Source organism: Erinaceus europaeus, chromosome 7 (genome assembly GCF_950295315.1).
Source record: "Erinaceus europaeus chromosome 7, mEriEur2.1, whole genome shotgun sequence".
NCBI classification, from domain to species: Eukaryota; Metazoa; Chordata; class Mammalia; order Eulipotyphla; family Erinaceidae; genus Erinaceus; species Erinaceus europaeus.
In genome coordinates, this window is record NC_080168.1 from 64800471 (window position 1) to 64821831 (window position 21361).

Here is a 21361-nt window from a genome sequence, read left to right on the forward strand (position 1 = left end):
ATAGCGCCCAACGTGGGGCACTAGATGCCCCCAGAGGCAAGAAATGCCCTTTCACCTGCTAGGCCTTGCCCTTTGAGGCAGGAAACACCCCCTCAGGCCTCCCCTTGGCATCACACTGGCTCTTAACTGCTCCCCTACTTGTCCCTTCCTGTTTTGTTATATCATTCAGGTTTATGCCCAAAAGGTTTCTGCTCACCCCTACACTACTATTCCTCTGTCACAGATGGAGTCTTTTACAGACATTGACCCATCTTAATGTGATGACTAGATAGAAAGATAGGAAAAGATGTAGAAATATTGTGAGGAGATAGTGGAGCCTGGCAGAGCTTAACCTATGAGATGAGTCCCTCCAGGTAAGTCTTTCTCTCTATAGAGGGGTTGAGCACAGGGGGGGACACATAATCTCACAAGGTTGGCGGCCATGTAAGTCTTCCCTCCCCCACAACAACATCCTACATCTCCCTACCTGAGCATGGCATTCCTTAAAAAACATTTAAGCCTGCTCCACTCTAAATTTTCTATACTGTGGCCATTAGGTAAAAAGAAAGGGGGAGATGCTGTGCAGATGTCCCCTCAGGCTAGTGCCAGTTCCCGCGAGAGTTAATATGATATTCTCGAAGTGCCCTTCCCAACCAATCCTGTCCCGGCTTGTCACTCCCGGTTTTTGCCCTATAAAGCCCTTCTTCTTCCGCCCCTCTCTCTCTTGCCTGGTTTTCACCTCAGTGGTTAGACTCAGAAAAGGGTGCTGCACGAGGCGGACATTTTGGCTAGCTCCACGTGGCCTAAACCACTGCGCTCTCACCCAACTCTGAGGTGCCCGCGCGAATAAAGAATTGTGTTCCCTCTCCACTCCGGATCTCCTCTCTCTCTCTCCTCTGTGTCGCAGCACGACAGCAAGGACAATAAAATGGGAAAATTGGCTGCCAGGAGCAGTGGATTCATAGTGCAGGCACCAAGCCCCAGCAATAATCCTGGAGAAAAAGAAAAAAGAAAAAAGAAAAAAGGGGGGCATTTTCCTTCTGCTGCTGGAACAGATCCGGTGTCTGGGAGGCTGGTGTGTGTTGTTAACCTGGGGTAGTTAGGTTAACAGTTGGGTTGTTAAGCTGTTAGCTTAACAGTTGAGCCATTTCCATAAGGACTGAGAAGGTGGGATCCTTTGAGAGATGGAAAGCAGGTAACTTGTTTATTTTTTTTAATTTAGGGAAAGGTGAATTTTTTTTTTTTTTGTCTATTTCTCATCCTCCACCCTTGCTGCCTGCTATCTATATCAGAAATATTTTCAAAGAGATGACTATTCACCAAGCTTTAGCATAGTGTAACATTCAGGAAGGTTACTAAGAAGCAGATAGTTTAAGTCAATCCCTGGAGTTAGCAGCAGGGATTCTGCTGAGAGTCAGCTACACAGTGATCTGCTTGGTGCTGGCACTGAGCTGGAGGGGGATTCCAGCCACACTGGAGGAACACACCTATGTCTGAGAGCCTGTAGTCCCATCAGTGAGCTGGCACCCCTGGACCTGCAACTTCCTGGCCCATTGGCACGATGGGCACAGTGGGGGTTCTTAAAGTGCTAGGTCACAGGCAGTGCCGGTCACACAGCCAGTTAACTGTCAGAGACTGCCTTGTGCCTGGGCTCTGACACAGCCTTCTCTCAGGCCTTTGTCTCCAGGTCTGGCTGTGAACCTGCAGTGTGTCTCCACCACCACCGTCACAGCCTGGAAGGGGGTGAAGGACACCTGGAAAAACAGGGAATTAGTGGCTCTCAGTGACCCCTACTCTTTAGTCTCAGCACCTGTGCTCCTGGGGGAAGACCTCCCCTCCTCTTCTATCTGCTCTTCTGCTCTCTGGAGTCCTGGCTGTCTATTCATTTATATTTAGTTATTTTGGATAGTGAAAGTAATTGTAAGGGAAGCAGGAAGATAGAAAGTGAGATAAACACCTGCAGGACTGCTTTACTACTCATGAAGCTTCTCCCTGCAAGTGGGGACCAGGGGTGTGAATTCAAGCCCTTGTTACTTGTGATGTGTGCACTCAACCAGGTGTGCCACCAACCTCCCCCCCCCCTTTTAAAAAAAGTTTTTATTTATTAATGAGAAAGATAGGAAAAAAGAGAGAGAGAACCAGACATCACTCTGGTACATGTGCTGCTGGGGATTGAACTCGGGCCCTCATGCTTTAGAGTCTAGTTCCTTAGCGACTGCACCACCTCCCGGACCACCCCCTGTTTTAGAAATTTTTATTTATAAGAAGGAAACACTGACAGAAACCATTGGATAAGAGGGGTACAATTCCACATAATTCCCACCACCAGAACTCTGCATCCCATCCCCTCCCCTGATAGCTTTCCTATTCTTTATCCCTCTGGGAGTATGAACCCAGGGTCATTATGGGCTGCAGAAGGTAGGAGGTCTGGCTTCTGTAATTGCTTCCCCACTGGACATGGGTGTTGACAGGTTGGCCCATACCCCCAGGCTATCTCTCTCTTTCCCTAGTGGGGTGGAGCTCTGGGGAAGTGGGGCTCCAGGACACATTGATGAGGTCATCTGCCCAGGGAAGTCTGGTTGGCATCATGGTAGCATCTGGAACCTGGTGGCTGAAAAAAGAGTTAACATATAAAGCCAAACAAATTGTTGACTAATCATGAACCTAAAGGCTATGTTCAGATGAAGAGTTGGGAGGGGTATCTCTGTTTTGTAGATAGTTAGTAGGCTAATTTTAATTATATTCCAAAAGGTCCATGACTATACTAGCTTTTTTTCCTGAGCCTGACATATGATATGCAGGTGGGCCCAAATTATTGTCTGGGGAGATGTGTCATGGCTGGAAAAAGGACCAGAAAGCTGGATCAGGGAAGAGAGTAGCTCTCAAATATGGGGAAGGTGTGTAAATATTGTTGACTGTAAACCCCATCAATTTGATATGATCTGGGCCCCATCAATTTGATGTGATCTGGGCCCATATTCAGCTTAGGAGCCTATGTGACCTCTGCATCCCTGTAGATCTGAGCTCACATTCTGTGGTCATGAGTAGGAACATTCCAAACTGCCCCAATTTCAGGACCCACCTTCCTCAGCCTCCCTTTGGAGGATGGAACATTCTCTGCTGTTGTTGATCCAAGTTGAGGGCAAGGTCCTATAGGTCCCACAAAGGGGTCTATTGTTATTCCTGATAGAGATGACAGGTAACAATGGAAAGAGGGATTTATTTGAGGACTAGACCCATCATGTCTGTTTGGGAATCTCAGAACTCCCTGACTAGTTAGTGCCCCAGCTGATGGAGTGGCCTGATAGTGACTAAAGAGTCATCGTTAAAGTATGGCTGGCTGTCTTTTTTAAAGAGATATAGAGCTGTCTCTGGAGTTCTTTTGAATTAAACTGCTTTTATTTATTTATTTATTTATTTATTTATTTATTTATTGCCTATGATCTTTTCTTGGCACCCACCTTAGGCTGCTCTGTATTGCTCTAGATTGTGGGACAATACGGTAAGTGTGTACACTTAGTATTTTTAAGAATAGTCACACTCTTGTACAGTTCATTTCTAGAACTCTGTCATCCTGTGAAACTCAAACTAGAGCCACTGAGTAATAACGATCCCACCCATTCTCCTTGTCTTTATCATGGTCGGCTCTCACTCTGGTTACTGGCAATAACTTGTAACAGAACTGCAGAGTGTTTGTCTTCCTGCCACCAGCTTCTTTCTCTTGGTCCAAATGTTGTCAAGGTCCATCCAGGTCATAGCAGGTGGCAGTCTTCTTCATTTTTAAGCCCACATAATATTCCACTACATGTGACTGCTCCATCCCTGGGTGCGCATGTGCATAGCTTCCTTTGCCCACGGTAAATAATGTTCCCATGAGCACAAGTGAATCAACTTAACTTTAGAAATTCCAGTTGCTAAGTATTACTCTGTCTCTGTGATCTGCCTCAACCTGTTCCAACCCTTGTTGCATCCTCAGTACCTGGCATCTGTTGTAAGAATCAGCATTCAGTGCTCAGTTGTATTTATTTTATTTGATAGGACATAATGAAATTGAGAGGGAAAAGGGGAGGTAGAGAGAGATGGGGAGACACATGCAGCCCTACTTCACCACTCCTGAAGTCCCCCCCTCCCCCCGCAGGAGGTCAGCACTTGTTTTTTGATGAGCAGTGGGGCAAATTTATTTGCAAATAATCTTTCTAGATGTTTTTTTCCTTTTTTAGTTTTTTTTTCCCATTTTATTGCCCTTTTTTTGTTGTTGTTATTGTTGTTGCTGCTGTAATTGATGTCGTTGTTGTTAGATAGGACAGAGAGAAATGGAGAGAGAAGGGGAAGACTTGCTTCACCGCTTGTGAAGTGACTCCCCTGCAGGTGGGGAGCTGGAGGCTCAAACCAGGATCCTTACCCCAGTCCTTGCGCTTTGCGCCATGTGTACTTAACCCGCTGCACTACTGCCCGACTCCCTCTAGATGTTTTTTAATTTCTGATGTGTGTATGGGGTTGGGGAAGACAGAGCAGTTCATCTCAGTTCAGAGTATTCAGGATAGAGAAGCAAGAATGGTTGTATCTTGTCCTTTCCATCTTTTTTTTTTTTTTGCCTTGTTCTAAACTTTTTCTCCCTCAAAGTAAACTCATTCCAGGTTTTACTTAGCATATGATATCAAAATATTCTTTGAGTTGGTTACTCACAGAACTATGTGTTGTTCTTTTTTTGTTTCCCTTTTTTTGAAAGAAAAGGTCTTTTTTGGCCAGTCTCTTGTTTCTTTAGAAATCTTAAACAATTTACTATACATTTTTTGTAAGGCTGACAATCCTATCTCCTATTTTTGAAACTCACTTTTCAAAATGAATGTATGCTGTGGGCCAGGTTGGGGCCCCTCTCTATCTCCCCCTTTCAACTGTTTCTCTCTCTAGCCAATAGATAATAAGATAAAAAAAAAAGAAGTCAAAATGAATGTCCTCTAACACACACATCTGTACACATGCAAATAAATATGTGTGTGCATATCAGTATAGAGACATGTATAGATACTGATTTTTTCCCCTTTTCCTTGCCATGCCCCATTGAAAGAAGGACAAATCTATGTCTGTCTATCTGACTATATATCTATCATTGTCACTAGGATTATTGCTAGGACATGGTGCCAGCACTCATCCACCACTCCCGGTGGCCATTTTTTCTTTGTTTTTCTTTCTTTTTATTTTTCCTTTCTATTTATTTGAGAGGACAGATGAAACTGAGAGGAGAGGGGGATACAGGGAGAAAGAAAGAGAGACACCTGCAGACCCGCTTCTCAGCTAGGTCTTGAAGCTGGGTCCTTGCACATGGTGACGTGTGTGCTCAACCAAGTGTGCCACCACCTGGCCCCAAAGGGAGTCTGTCTATACTTGACTTCATGAGTTGTGTGGACATTAAATGATAGTGATCAGTTCACTGCAGGGCTTTGTTTTTATTGCAACATACCCAGACGTTCAGAACCCCTGGGAATCTGTTTAGTTCCTCAGTTAAACATTTGCTCATACATTTGCTCACTGTCATGTAAGTGGATGGTGTGCCAGGCCAGCGCTGTGGGCCTCCCCTAATTCCCCCTCTGGTGGCCCCATGCTTGATGAAGTGGCCCTGCTTTTATCAGTCCCATCCGCTGCAGGCCTTTGCTAGAGCTCAAGTGAGAAGTGCTGTTGTGTTGCCCTTGTGTGCAGTGTGGGTGGTGCTGATTGAGAGCCCAGTGGCTGTGCACTTTTCACTTTTAACTCCTGTAAGTTGTCTGGAAGGCGAGGTGGGAGGCAAAGCCTTGACTACTACTGTCCCCTCCAATATGTTTCTAAGTTCCTGTGTAGCACGGCACAGACCACATGAGAATGCATTGACCACCAAAGGGAAAAACAAGTGGTTCAGATAGATACTTTAATCCAAATTAGTTCCTTCAAAACAGCGTATAGAGAGAGCAGGCTTGAGGCCTGTCACAGCCGACCCTTTAGAAGGAGGAGTGGGACTGAGACCAGCAGATGCTGAAACCAATCACTTAGATGTGGTTCACTTTGCATCTGGAGATATTTGCATATAAAGCCAACAGGAAAGTTCTAACATTTTTCTCAAGGCATTGGCAGAGAGAAACCTGGAAGACAGATGCCTTTTTGATTTCATGGTTCAGTTTTTCCATTCTCCATTCTCCTGGCCAGGAAAACCTAGGACAACAAATGGGTCATTTTATTAATATCCCACTACTCTTCTTGCTAACCCTGTTTTTCTGTAGAATCTGTGTTACACATCTATAAAAACTCTGAACCCAAGTCTACACACTATATATATATATATATATATATATATATATATATATATATCACATATCACATATCACATATCACATATCACATATCACATATCACATATTATTGGCATGGGAAATTCCAGAAAACTTGCTGCTACTTTTATTTCTTTCCTACCTGCCAGGTTAGCTCAGCTGCTTCTATTCTGGAGATGGTATTATGTCTTATTATTTTTTTAAAAAGACTTTCTCTATAGAAGGAGAAGAGGTTGGGCAATAGCGCAGTGGGTTAAGCGCACATGGTGTGAAGTACAAAGACCAGTGTAAGGATCCCAGTTCAAGCCCCAGACCAAGTGTCTCTAAAGTGTCACAGTTCTTCATATGGCCCTTTGCGTCCCCTTTAGAACGGCACTTCTGGAGCAGTGACAGCTCTCATATGAGCACAGAGCAGTGGAAACCAGGCTCCAGATTCACAGAGTGGAAGTGATTCATATTTTAGACATAGGAACCAGGAAAGATGAAAAATAAAATAAACTGCAAACTCAAGATCTGAAAGAACACTTCCAGATCTTCACAGGTAATGAAGCAGGTCTGCAGGTGTCTTTATCTCCCCCATCTTCCCCTCCTCTCTTGATTTCTCTCTGTCCCATCCAATAACAACAGCAATGGCAACAATAACAATAATGACAACAAAGGCAACAAAATGGGAAAAATGGCCTCCAGGAGCAGTGGGTTCATAGTGCAGGCACCAAGCCCCAGTAATAACTGGAGGGAAAAAAGAAAAAAAAGAGAGAGAAGAGAGAACCAGAACATTGCTGTGGGACATGGGATGCCTGGAATCATACTAGGATTTCATCCTTGAGATTCCAGTGCTTTATCCACTGTGCTACCTCCCAGGCCACCCACACATACTTTTGACTCTCCCTCCCTCCCTCCTTCCCTCCCTTCCTTCCTCCTTCCCTCCCTCCCTCCTTCCTATCTTAGTCTTACAGCGTGTTTGAAACCCAGTTTACCCTCCAAGTGTGAGGGCTCCTGGCTTTGCCTCCAGCTCATTGTGCAACTTCTTTGAAACCACTCACTTAATCGATGAAGGAAGAGACTACTGAACTGTTCTTCCAGATCTTGAGTTTACAGTTTATTTTATTTTTATTATTTCCTGGTTCCTGTGTCTGAAATATGAATCACTTCCACTCTGTGAATCTGGAGTCTGGTTTCCACTGCCCTGTGCTCATATGAGAACTGTCACTGCTTCAGAAGTGCCGTTCTAAAGGGGACGCAAAGGGCCATGTGAAGAACTGTGACACTTTAGAGACACTTGGTCTATTAAACAAGTTTGTTTTTTTTTTTTCCTCCTCCAGGGTTATTGCTGGGCTTGGTGCCTGCACCATGAATCCACTGCTCCTGGAGGCCATTTTTTCCCCCTTTTGTTGCCCTTGTTGTAGCTTCGTTGTGGTTATTATTATTGCCCTTGTTGACGCAATTCGTTGTTGGATAGGACAGAGAGAAATGGAGAGAGGAGGGGAAGACAGAGAAGGGGAGAGAAAGATAGACACCTGCAGACCTGCTTCACCGGCGGTGAAGCGACTCCCCTGCAGGTGGGGAGCCGGGGGCTCGAACCGGGATCCTTACGCCAGTTCCTGCGCTTTGCGCCACATGCGCTTAACCCACTGCGCCACCGCCCGACCCCCTATTAAACAAGTTTTAATTGCTGTCAGTTACTGTTTGGACTCCTGCTTCTTGCAGCATTTCATGATATAATCTGTTCCATGTGATTTTTAGAATGTTAGAGAATATACTAAGGTGCCAGGTATGGCGCACCTGGTTGAGTGCACATGTTACAGTGCACAAGGACCATGGTTTGAGCTCCTAGTCCCCACCTGCAGGGGAAAGATTCACAAGTGGTGAAGCAGGGATGAAGGTGTCTCTCTGTCTCTAGCTCCTCCTAACCTCTAAAATTCTGGCTGTCTCTATCCAATAAGTAAAGATAAATAAAAAAACTTTAGACTTCTGAAGTGAAGCATGCTGAGGGTAGTACTCATTGCATTGAATAGGTTGGGATCAGCAGATGCAATATCAGTTGGTATTAATTCCTTTTTTTCTTTACTGATTTAAAAAATTTTTTTAATAGGACAGAGATATAGGGAGATAAAGATTGACACCTATAGGCCTTCCTCACTGCTTGTAAAGCAGAACCCCCTGCAGTGGGGAGTGGGGACATGAACCCTAGCTTAACTAGCCACAGCCCAGCCCCCTAAAACATCTTTAAATCAAGTTTTGTAGAATCTTTCTCACTGCTGAACATGCACATTTGGCAGTGGGACATTTTCAGTAAGCTGAAAAGTATTCTCTAACCTTTATCTCCATAACATGGAATTAGCCATCTCTTAGACTCTGTCTCAGTGAAAGCAGGGTCAATTTCCTGGCATTCTACCAATCTATAGATTAGCGTGTAGCAATTCTTCTGAATTATGTTCTTAGAACTAAGAAAACACAGATGCACATACATACCTGGTGCACACACGGTGTGCAGGGGAAGGGAAATGACACTAAAAGTGTATAGGCTTTATTTTTGTCCACCATCCTGTTTTCCTTTACCATTTGTAGATATTACTGAAACTTTAGTTTTTACTTTTTTTTTATTGGCTAGAGACAGAAATTGAGAAGGGAATAGGAGGGAGCAAGAGAGAGAACTGCAGACCTGAGTCACCACTTACAAAGCTTTCCCCCTTACAGGTGGGGACCTAAGGCTTGATCCTAGGCCCTAGCACATGGTAACATGTGCCTAGTCAGATGTGCTACTGCCAGCCCACTAAGACATTTTGTAGGTGGAAAGAACTCTAAATGAGAGTTCACACTGCAAAGCAGACTGCATTTTCTGAAACAAGCATGTATAGCGAATGGGTTAATATATAGTTTATTGCATTGCTACTTAAGAAATTGTATCTTGGGGGCTAGGCAGTAGCACACTGGGTTAAGGGCACATACTGCAGAGCACAAGGACTGGCACAAAGATTCTAGTTTTGAGCTCCAGGCTCCCCATGTGCAGGGGGGTCACTTCACAAGTGATGAAGCAGGTCTGAAGGTATCTTTATCTCCCTCTCTCTGTCTTCCCCTTCTCTCGGGATTTCTTTGTCTGATACAACAACAACAACAAAGGAAAAAAGATGGCCTCAAGGAGCAATGGATTTGGAGTGCAAGCCCCAGCGACAGCCCTGGAGGCAAAAAAAAAAAGAAATTTCATCTTTTCGTGTTTTTTTTTTTTTAATTTATCTTCTAGGATTTTGGGGGAAAATAAATTTCAAAGATATGTGCTATTTGTTTTTTTAAAGCTAATTGAAGTTACATTCCATATGCCTGTTACTTACAGTGATGTATTTACAGGTTTGGCAAATAATATAAACATTTTAATGTAAGATCACTTAAGGTAGACATCAAAATGAAAGATGTTTTGAAACTTATAAAAGTTTCAAATAGAACTTCATAAGGTGAAACCCAAACTCACCTTCTTCATATCAGTTTATCAATAGAAACTTGAAAATGACTATCTAAAAGGGTATTCTTGTATTCATGTTTTCTTATCAGTTAAGTGAGAATTTTTTTTTGGATGGGGTAGTCAGTTTTCAGCATATTACATGTCCTTTATTTTTCATCTTGGACTGGCTTTTGGCTAATCCACTGGTACAATTCAGCTAATTCTTCTATTTCCTGCATCTGTCTACTCCTAGTTTTCCCTTCAGGCAAACCTGCTCTGACTTTTTTTTGTTATTAATATTGATCCACAAAATTATAAGATAACAGGTACAACTCCACACCATTCCCACCACCACAGTTCTATATCCACATTCCCTCCATTGGAAGCTACAGTATTTTTCTCAAGGTCATAGATATGGGTTGACTATATTTCTGTAACTGTTTATATTTATATATATTAACCCATTTTTTCACATAGTCCCTTCTTTATTTCTAAGTCACACCTACACCTATTACTACTTCCAAATGTCTTTCCTTTTTTTCCCCCTATTCTCTCTCCGAATCCTGATGGAGTTGGAGTACAGAGCCCTCTGGGTCACCTTCCCCCTATCATTTCTCCCACTCGGGGATTATGGACCAAAATTCTTTGTGAGTGCAGAAGGTGGGAGTTCTGGCTTCTGTAATTGCTTCTTCACTGGACGTGGGTGTTCACAGGTGGATCCATACCCCCAGCCTATTTCTATCTTTTCCTAGTGGGGTAGGGCTCTGGAGAGGTAAGGTTCTGGGACACATTGGTGCGGTCATCTGCCCAGAGAAGTCAGGATGGAATCATGATAGCATCTGCAACTTGATGGCTGAAAGGCAGTAAGAAACAAAGCAGGACAAAATTATTAACAAACAGGATCCAAAAGTAGGAATTGAAAAGATGAGAATAAGGATCTTAGGGTGGAAAGAAGTGAGGAGATCTATTTTAGCTATGTTCCTAAAACCTATGACTTCTCTAGTTTTTGCTTGAGTTTGATACCTAATTTGGAGTTGAACAAAAATATCATCTGGGAAGATGGTGTCAGAGTTTGGAGCAGGGCTAGAAAGTTGGATGAGGGCAGAGAGTAGCTCCCAATCTTGAAGAAAATCTATGAATAAAATTAAATGTTTACCCCCATACACCTGACCCAGGGCCCATATTCTGTTTAGTACAGGAGCCTGTTTGACCTCTGAGTCCCTGTTGGCCTGAACCCACTTGGATTTATATGCCATCTGCCACACCATATGTCAGCTGACTACACACTGCTCAGCCAGCATGATTTCCCACATGTGCCTGCCCCTCTGGCTGCTGCTCCTCTGCTGGAGTGCTCTTCTCTGTGTTCAAATCCTACCTCTCTCTCAAGGCTTCGTTGGAGTGACTTAGGGCAGGACCTTTCCTCCACCTCCTTATGACCTCTAGGGCTGCACATGGCCTTTCATATCTGTTGACCACAGTGACATGGGCCACTCTCTTGTAGGTTGATAGCTCACATTCTAGGCTTTCATAGGCCTCTCTCTTTGGGCTTCCACACCTTTAGTCAGTCTTCCTCCACCTCCTTCCTCTTAATGCTGTGCTTTCTGGCTGTTGTCCTTGATCCTGGCTTGCCTGCACTAGTGAAGTGGGCTCATTGAAGACCTCCACGGTGCATACCCTTCTCTAGAGCAGCAGATGTGGCTTCCATTTGTGCATGGGCTGGCTTCCTGTGTGTCTCCTGGTCAGCAGTCTGTCTGTCTGTCTGTCTGTCTGTCCATGTTCCTTACTGCAGACTACACTCAGCATCCACCCAAGTGCAGGGCTGGTGAGGGTCATGCTTAGATCTTTCTCTTCCCTTGTGAAAGCTCCACTTGGAACTTGTAAAAGCCATGTTTTTCATTAAGCTTTTTTGCTCTTCAGTCATGCTGATGAACTTGCTGTTCCCTAAACACAGTATGAAGTTCCTGGCTCTAGGCCTTTTTCTATGCTGGTCCCTTTGCCTAGAAAGACCTGGCAGGAACTGTGTGAATTTGGGTATGAATCCCAGCTTCTCCATTGAAAGCACTGAGTTTGGTCAAGCCACAAGTCTTTCAAGTCTGTCTGTAAATAGGCTTTCAAGCTCCCTATCGTTATCTGTAAATGATAATTAGCCGGCTGAGAAGAGGTGAGGTGAAGATCAAGTGTGAACACCCACACACACTGGATACCATTTACACTAGCTGTCTATTCACATATGCGAAAGATAATTCAATCCTGTATGCACCTGCCCAGTTAAAGGCAGTGATCTATATCATTTAAGAGTAAATGTTTCTCTGTGTGTTCACATCCCTGGGATGTACCATGTAAATAGTTTTCCTTTTCTCCTGACTCAGTTTTCTCTGGCAGGCAGATTTAATATTTTAAGCTGACGTGAGGATCATGTTCTTTGTGAAGATTTTTATTTTATAAAAAGATTTAATCCTTCATGCCTGTGATCTGACACTTAATCATCTCATGTGATGTGTGACAATGGTTTATTTACATCTTTAGGGAGGATGAGAAGCTTCTTGTCATCTTTTAAAAGCCTCCTAAATGTTTGCATATGAAATAGCTCAAATCATGGACAGAACTCTGTATGTTTGAGCATATGAACTTTCTGTGGAGAAAAGCTCATAGTTTCTTTTATACCTTGAAGGAAAATATTTTACTTAGAAATTTCAGCTTATTTATAAGTGGCATTCTGAAAAATCTATCTATCTTTCTATCTTTCTCTGTCTCTGTATATGTATGTTTATGAGAGGCATTGCTCAGCCCTGGCTTATGGTGGTGTGGGGGGGATTGAACCTGTGATTTTGGAGTCTCAGGCATAGAATTTCCTTTGCACAAGCCATTGTGTTATCTCTCCCATCCCTTTCTCTACTTTCTAGTTAATTTTCTACAATGAACACCAGAGCACACCCCAGCACTTACTTAGAGCCTGAGGGATGGACTCTGGAGCCTTGGGCATGCACATCCTGTGCATCATCAGCTGAGCTATGTAGCTGCCACACTGGTCTTTCTGTTTTTATACTACCAGGCTTAGTGAGCAATGTTAAATCAGTGCTGTCAGTGTGATGTTAATATAATGCTAGTGAAATTTTCTTCCCTTTTCAGTTCATCCGAGCAATTTGAGAGCATTAGGGTCACTCATTCTTAGTTTTTGGTAGTTCTCTGGAGATGTAACTGCCCAGTGGCTTTGTTTTCCCTTAGGAAAATGGTGTGTTTTTAATCGTAGTTTTAGCTCTAATCAGATGAACCTTTATAAGCTATATTTATGTGAAGCATTGCCTCATTTAATTATTATTATTAGAGACCACAGCACCTGAGTGCCTTCTAGTACAGTGCAAGACTCAAAGCTGGGCTGTGCACTGTCCAAGTGAACTAGTTCACCAGACCCAGACTTAAAATTTATGTACTTGAGTTTGTAGAGTTTTACACTTAAAACTGTATTGTTTTATTTCTTGTTCCATCTTGGACCCTTCTATTCTCTAGAAATTACTTGTCTTGCTTAACTTTTTAATTTAATTAGATTTCAGGGATTTAATTAGATTTCTTAGAGACAGATACACACACCAGAGCATTGCCTAGCTCTGGCCTAAGGTAGTGCTGGGGATCGAACATGTGGCCTCTAAGGCCTCAACTATGTAACTTCAGTGCTCTAACACTGAGATGTCACGTTGGCTCTACTTTTTTCTTATTTTACATTGACATTGTCTGTATTTTGATGAGTCGATTTTTTTTTTTTTTACTGGCATGTTTAAGTCTGTAGAGGTTTTTATTTTTGTTTATTGCCACCAGGGTTAATACTGGATCTTAGCATCTGAATGACTGCACTACTCCTGGTGGCCTTTTTTTTTTTTTGCCTCTCAATAGTGAGAGGCAGAGCAGGAGAGGTATGACAGCACTGCTCCATTGCTCATGAAACTTTCCCCTTGCAAGGATTCCCAGCTGATGCTTGGGGTTTGGAACCAAGTGACTTGCCATGGTAATGTGTGGGCTCTACCAGGCAAGCCACCTGCTAATATTAAAGAAATTTTCTTTTCTGATCACTGCTTTATTATTATTTTTTTTTTACAAAATATTTTATTAATTAATGAGAAAGATAGGAGAGAAAGAATGAAGCAGACATCACTGTCGTACCTGTGCTGCCTGGGATCAAACTCAGGACCTCATGTTTTGAGAATTCATTGCTCCAGTCACTGTGCCACCTCCCAGACCATCTGACCATTGCTTTAAATATATCTTATGGGTCTTTAATGCTTTTATTATTTCTTAGAGACTTGATAGCATATTTTAATTGTGAAAAGTTACAGGGCATGTGGCTGGGTGGGTAATAGATGAGGTAAATGAAACTGCTTAGAACATTGACAAGTGATCATTTCAACAGCAGCTTTTACTGCATATTCACCATGTACCCATCTGGTGGTACTAAGTGGTTTATGTACATTGCCTGGCTCAGGCTATGCAGCATCATTTTGAGAGTTGCACTGTTTCCCTATTTCCAGCTAAGGACATTGTGGCTTGAAGGAGGTTAGTTAACTTGCTCAGGGCTGCATAGGGTGTCAGTTGTCACTCTTAAAACTCTTAACTCCTGTCTGATTCCATAGCCATGGCTTTGGCCTGAGCAGGAATGTTGTGAGGTCACAGAGCCCTGGAATTCGATCATGTCAGCAGGGGCTTTTTAGAGACCAGTGTGTCTGGAGTGAAGTGGAACTTATGTCCCCATAGCTCAGTGTGCCATTTCTGGCTCGGGCCACTAGTTCCCTGAGATGCTCTTCAGGAAGATGGGAGACAGGCAGCAGGGCAGGTTTCTATGAGATGCTGGGTAAGTGCCACATGCCTGCCAGGCAGCTTCGTGGAGCTCTCTGGTGATGGGCAGAGTGGTTTTCTCCTGAGATGGGGACTCAGGTCTCATTAGCCTAGAGCTGGGAATTTAAACGAGTGTTAAAAGCAGGAAGCATAGTATGAACACTGGGAAGACCAGGGGGTGTAGAATCAGTGAGATTTAAGATTAAGTGTGGTGGGCCGGCTGGTGGTGCACCTGGTTGAGTGCATATGTTACAGTGCTCAAGGACCCGGGTTTGAGCCCCTGGTCTCTACCTGCAGGGGGAAAGCTTCACAAGTTGTGAAGCAGGGCTGCAGGTATCTCTGTCTCCTTCTCTCTCTGTCTCCCCCATCCTCTCAATTTCTGGCTGTCTCTATCCAATAAATAAAGATTTAAAAATATTTTTTAAAAAAGTATATTAAAAAAAAAAAGATTAAGTGTGGGGCCTGGAGGGAACTCGCCCAGGATAGAGCACTTTGCCCTGAGTAGCACCGTGTCTGAGTTCCCTGGCAACCACGTGGAGCACCATACACAGCAGAAGCTTCATGACCGGTGGAGAGGAGCTGTAGTGTCTCTAACTTAGAAAAGAACAAAGTGTAGATAGAGCCTGAGAAGGGAAGAGTAGTTAAGTCCCCACATCAGGAGGGAATCCTGGAGCAGCAAGGTTAGAGTTAGAAGGAAGAGGACATCTGTAGTGTGTGCAGTACTGCTGCACAGTAACTATGTGTCTGAGATGACCCAGTGTCCCCAGAGGTGCCAAGCAGATAGGAAGTTCTTTAGTTTGTGAGTATCTGACAGCCTCATCATTGTCTTTCTTCAGGGACAATGCAATTTCCACTGTGAAGTGCCTTCCAGAATTTGTGATAGACCCTCGTTGACCTGACGTTGCCACTGATGCCAATGTGGAATAAAGGTGGTTACCATGTAGAGTCTCATGTTTGAATGGAATAAAGGTGGTTACCATGTAGAGAGTCAGCAGCTGTGAATGGCACAGAGATGACTGAATGTAGAGTCAGCAGGTCTGGCTGAAATAGAGGTGGTTACACTGGAGAGTCAGGAGCTGTGAATGGCTGAACTATGACTGTCACTCTTCTTACATTTTAATGTACTAATAGAGTATGTTCCACTTTGAAAGGGAGCATTTGGAAAGAAAGTAATGTAAATATAACCCGTATGTCTTGCCCTCATCTGCATTCTCATCTTATTTCGTGCTTAAACAAGGCTTTCCTGGCCTTCTTATTTGAATCCTCATATTTAATGTGTTTTCCATTAAAATTGTTTTATGGTTTCTTTTTTAAAGATTTTATTTTAATGAAAAAAATATATATACACACCCATATGTATACATATTTCAAATTAGAAAGAACACAAGTGCATGAGAGAGAGAGATTCACCAGGTTCCTGCTCAGCTCTGGCTGATGGTGCTGGGAATTAAACCTAGATCCTTGAAGCCTCAGACATGAGAGTCTTTTGCAGAACCATTGTGCTGTCTTCTCAGTCCTTTTCAGTCTTTTTTAAAGAAATTATAACAGTGAACAAAAAAGCATACTTGAGCATGAAATGTATCTTATGCAAAAGAAGTTGACAAAGTTCTCCCTTTCACTAGAAGTAGGGGAGGAAGCTAACAAAAGACAGTGGGCTTAACTCTGCCAGTGCCACTGCTGCTCCTCAGGGCTCTGTCTCTGCTGTAATCAGTGTTAGTAGTCTCTTGCTCACTGCTGTCTCCATCAAGCCTCCCTGGCCTGCTCCTGGGGGTGGGGTAGTAAGCAGCAACCTATCCATGTACTGTTGGCTGAGCTGGACATGAGCTTTGCACTACTGTGTGTTTGTATGTAAACATTAAGCCAGTGTGAAACTGCTTTATTTTATGTCAGTGTTGTTTTCCTGGGTGGGTGTGGCATGGCTCCCCTGGTTCTTTCTCTCCCCTTTTCTCTCCTCAGCCTGTTGTTGTCTGTTCATTCTCTGACCTGCTCCCGGCTTGTTTTCCTGCAGTGTCTGGAGTCCACCTCTCTCCAGCTTCTGAGATTGTCCTGGACCATGCCCACTCCTCACCTGTGGTCAGCTGCCTCCCTGCGGAGCCCATCTCTCCCCCTGAGAACACACATGCAGAGAATAGTGTGCTGCAGAAAGCACAGGTAACCATGCTGGCTTTTCCTAGCAAACCATGCCTGCCTACAATTCACACCTGGGATCTGGGAAGCTGACATTTTTCTGTGGGGAGTCTAACTTTGAGCCCTTATCTAGATTTGAAAGGATTGAATAACGTGTTCTGTGGCAGAACTGGAAGGTATTTGACTTACCTAAAACATGGTTTGGGTGGGTCCCTCATTTATTAAAATGAACTTAGCTCTGTATGAAATCTTTAACTTTAAAAGGAAAAAGACTCCCCCTCCCCCAAGAATAGTTTTTTCCTTTCGGAGAACTTTGCCATTTTTTTTTTTTCAGGTATTCATGCCTTTACTCCTACTTGGTAATTTAAATTCAAAATCAGAAAGGCAGTAGTCATGAGTGTACTCATTTATTGATTCAGATATTTACTGGTCAGGCCTAGTGCCAGGTATAGAGACAAGTTTGGAGCCACCTGCTATGTTTCCTGAAGGGATGATAAGTCAGAGGCTGTGGCCACATTTGAAGTTCTTAACAGCTTGAAACACATCTGGGATGTGTATGTAATAGAATTGGTGCGCATGAGATATGCCCACCTTTAGTTACATAATTCAAGCATAAAGTCTACAGTTGGTACTTTGCTTGCAAAAGAATAAGTGCTTTAGGTGCAGCCTTGGAGGAGATTATGTTAATAACAGTAAAGTTCAGGTTGTTGTAGGAGTTTGAGGTCTTCTGTTGATGTATTTAGAGGGTGAAAGGATTCCAGAAGCTTTGGTACAGCCTAATTTCCCAAATGTGGTTTCTGGTGCCCTTTGGATGTTTTCATTGTTGGTGCAGTGTAAACTTTCCCCCTCTTTTATATTTTTTTATGTGGTTTAGATGCAGCAATCAACACATGCTCATCTGGATATCTCACTTTTTCCATTGGGTTTAACTGATGAGAAAAATAATGGAACAATTGCTCTCGTGGATGATTCCGAGGATACTGGAGCCAATGTATCAAACAGACAGCTGCAGCAGAAAATTTCAAATCTGGAGATGAAACTCAAAGTTTCTGAGGAGGAGAAACAGAGAATTAAAAAGGTATATTGCCCTTTAAAGTGTCTGACTTGCATGCATACTAGAAATGTAATATAGTCCCCAACTAGTTAAAACTCAGATATAGAAGAAACTATATTCTAGTGGCCAGATAAGTATTAATCATGGAGACTGATTTAAAAAAAGCCAAGTTCTAAATAAATATTTTTGAAGATAGGAGCATCTTTTGCTAGACTATCTTTCTTAAGAATTTTCCCATAAGTATGGTTGGTTGTATTGATGAAGAAGTGCTGCAGGTGTTTTTCTCCCTATCTCTCCTTTTCCCTCTCAATTTCTCTCTGTCCTATCAAATAAATAAATAAATATATTTTTGAAAAGGTTTGTTTGGAGACCAGGAGGTAGCTCATCTGGTAGGTACTTTGCCCTGCACAGGACCCTGGATTTGAGTACCACATGGGACCCCAGTCATGGAGCCAGGGCTATGCTGTAGTCCCTCTTCCCTACTCCCTCAAGTACAGCTATGAGGAAGCTGGCCCAGAGGAGACCGCTGAGGGGTGGCACACAAAAGTTCTGTTGCCCATAAGAAAAGAAACCTTTGTTCTTCTTGATAGGTGCTTTGAATGCTAGTGTGCTACATATTTTTAAGATTTATTTATTTACAAGAAAGAGTGATTCAGAGCATCACCCTGGCACACACAATGCCAGGGATCAAGCTGGAGACATGAAGCTTGCCAGTTCAGCACTTTACCCACTGTGCCACCTCCCAGTCAGCTGGCTGAAGTTTTATGACTTGAACTTGTCTCTGTGGGAAACCATGTCTCATGGAATGGTTGACGAGTATTATCAGGAGTACAGTTGCTTTATTCAACACATATGTTGCCTTTCCCACAAGTGCATGTAGGAAATGTATGTAAATCCAGATTGTGTTGACAGCAGTTAGTAGGTAGGCTATCACTTGACTCTTAGAGGGAGTGACTGCAGTACTGTCTGAGTGTCTGATACTGGTCAGGAAATGAGAATGAGCCATGTGACCCAGAGTATCTTTGGACCTGATAGTTCCTGTGTGTTCTTTTTCTACCAAACACTTCCTGGTTTGCTTACTGAAAAAAGAAAAAGGATATATTATTCAATATTATAAAAAATGTTTTGGTTTTTCTTTCAGGATGTGGAATCATTGATGGAGAAACACAGTCTGATGGAGAAAGATTTCCTTAAGGAGAAAGAGCAAGAAGCCATTTCTTTCCAAGACAGATACAAAGAACTTCAGGTAATGACAATGAATTTTGTTTTTTTAATTGCCACTAGGCCTGTTCTGGGGCTTGAATCTACCTATGAATCCACCTCTCCTGGTGGCCATTCCCCCCTTACTTTTTTTCTTTCTATTTTTATTTGATAGGACGGAGAGAATTTGAGAGGGGAGAGGAGATAGAGGATCCCTGTAGTACTTGCTTCACTGCTTGTGACGCTTCCCTCCTGCAAATGGGCATCACCCACTGGTGAAGCCCCCCCGCCCCGGGTGGGGAGTGAGTGTGTGCCTAGCCAAGTTGCACCACCATCTGGCCCCAGATAGTTTTTTTTAAAAAATATTTATTTTATTTATTTATTCCCTTTGTTGTTTTATTGTTGTAGTTATTATTGTTGTTGTCATTGTTGGATAGGACAGAGAGAAATGGAGAGAGGAGGGGAAGACAGAGAGGAGAGAAAGATAGACACCTGCAGACCTGCTTCACCACCTGTGAAGCGACTCCCCTGCAGGTGGGGAGCCGGGGTTCGAACCGGGATCCTTATGCCGGTCCTTGTGCTTTGCACCACCTGTGCTTAACCCGCTGCGCTACAGCCCGACTTCCCCCCCGGATAGTTTTAAAGTAAACCCAGAGTTGAGCCTGGTCCACCACCACACTGAAGGAAGCTGCTGTGCTGGGGCATCCTCCTTCCCCAACTCCTCTGTGAGCCCACATCCCCTGCCAAAAAAAAAAAAAAAAAAATCTTTCTATATGAAAAAAAGATGATGTAGGCCTTTTGATAAAGCATATGGACTATAGTGCCTGGTGCTCATGAATGAGAGATCAGATACCCACCTGCATAGGACACTGGCCCTTGGTGAGGGTAATCATGAAGCCCAAGGACAGTTTGTGTTTGGGACCCAGGCTCTGTAGCCTCTGTTAGGTGGAAAATATCTGATGGAGAAAATTAGGCAATCGGTCATCCTAGTGTTTTTACTGATTTTTCTGTGAAAAGCACCTAGAAACTCACACATCCAAAACAGACACCAAGTGCTTTTCACAGATGGTGGTTGTCATCTTCCTCCTTTCTGCTCTGACATGTCCTTGGTGAATGTGTTCCCTGTGCAGTCTTCCTTCCCAGCATGGGACTGCTCTGTCTTACTGCTCTGAGCCACCATGAGTTCAGAGGACTGTGCCATCCAAGTGTGTACTGCTGGTGTCCCTTGCCTCTGGCCCCCCTGAGCTCATCCTCCTGCTATGTCACTGCAGACCATGGTCCAGACACAGTCCCCTCCATGTGTTTCACCCTGATAGCTGATCTGCACTCCTCTGCTGACATCTGCAGGGGTTTCTCGCCCCAATCTGACCAACAGCCACCTGGTACTGGGGTGGGGGTGGGGTGGACACACTCTCTACTCAGATCTCCCTCCTCCCATCCCTCTTTCTGCTCTATCCCCAAATGTCTAGAACATTCTTCCTACAGATGTGTGTGTGTGTGTGTGTGTGTGTGTGTGTGTGTGTGCATACGTACACCTGCACATATGTCACCTGATCAGAGACTTGCAGACAATGCTCGTTAACCTGCCACCCTTCCCATAGTTTTATTTTCCTTTGCCCAATTATTATTGACTCTGTGTGCCTGAATCTTTGTAACATATCCTAAATGGACTTCTGTTGCAGCAGGGAGAGTAGTTCTGTATATAGCTGTGCCATTGGTTGCTTCTGATCTACTTGGTCTAGGCTTTTGAGAGAGTCCGCATATGAAATACACAGCCTATATATTAAAAAGACTCAGTCTGTGTTTTAAAAACTTCGAGACATACAATTAATTTTCCCCCTCTCATATTAATTAACTAGTGACTTATATGACTACACTTTACTAGGAGTGTACATAAACATCGTTCCCACCACCAAAAGACTGAGTCCCATCCCATCCACCCACCCCCACCCCCCACTGGCCCAGGAAGCTGCATGTCTACCCCTCACCACAGGGTTTTTACTTTGGTGCCCTACTTTCAATTTAGTCAGATCCTGCTTTTAGTTTCCCTTTCAGATCTTCTTTCTCAACTTCTGTTGATGAGTGGGATCATCCCATACTCATCTTTATCTTTCTGACTTAGCTCACTTAACATAATTCCTTCTAGCTCTGTCCAAGATGGGTCAGCGAAGGTGGGTTCATTGTTCTTGATAGCTGCATAGTATTCCATTGTGTATATATACCACAGCTTTCTCAGCCACTCATCTGTTGTTGGGCACCTGGTTTGCTTCCAGGTTTTAGCTATTCTGAATTGTGCTGCTATGAAGATAGGAGAACACACCTCTTTTTGGTTGGGTGTTTTGGAGTCCTTGGGGTATAACCCCAGGAGAGGAATTACTGGATCATATGGAAGGTCCATGTCTAGCCTTGTGAGAGTTTTCCAGACTGCCCTCCACAGAGGCT

General features: G+C 43.5%; 1 protein-coding gene across 10 annotated transcripts in view; it reads left to right on the forward strand.

The window, feature by feature from the left end:
* The window catches only part of CCDC91 (coiled-coil domain containing 91), a 539136-nt gene that overhangs the window by 363361 nt on the left and 154414 nt on the right, over positions 1–21361 (forward strand). For 8 of the 10 annotated variants that reach the window (XM_060194578.1, XM_060194577.1, XM_007529921.3 and 5 more), the window contains 3 exons: positions 16547–16689; positions 17540–17743; positions 18861–18965. In XM_060194578.1, the coding sequence (XP_060050561.1) occupies positions 16547–16689; positions 17540–17743; positions 18861–18965 (452 nt within the window). Of the gene's footprint in view, positions 1–14451; positions 14555–15374; positions 15468–16546; positions 16690–17539; positions 17744–18860; positions 18966–21361 lie in introns of those variants that run through there. The other 2 variants (XM_060194582.1, XM_060194581.1) reach the window with 2 other exon arrangements.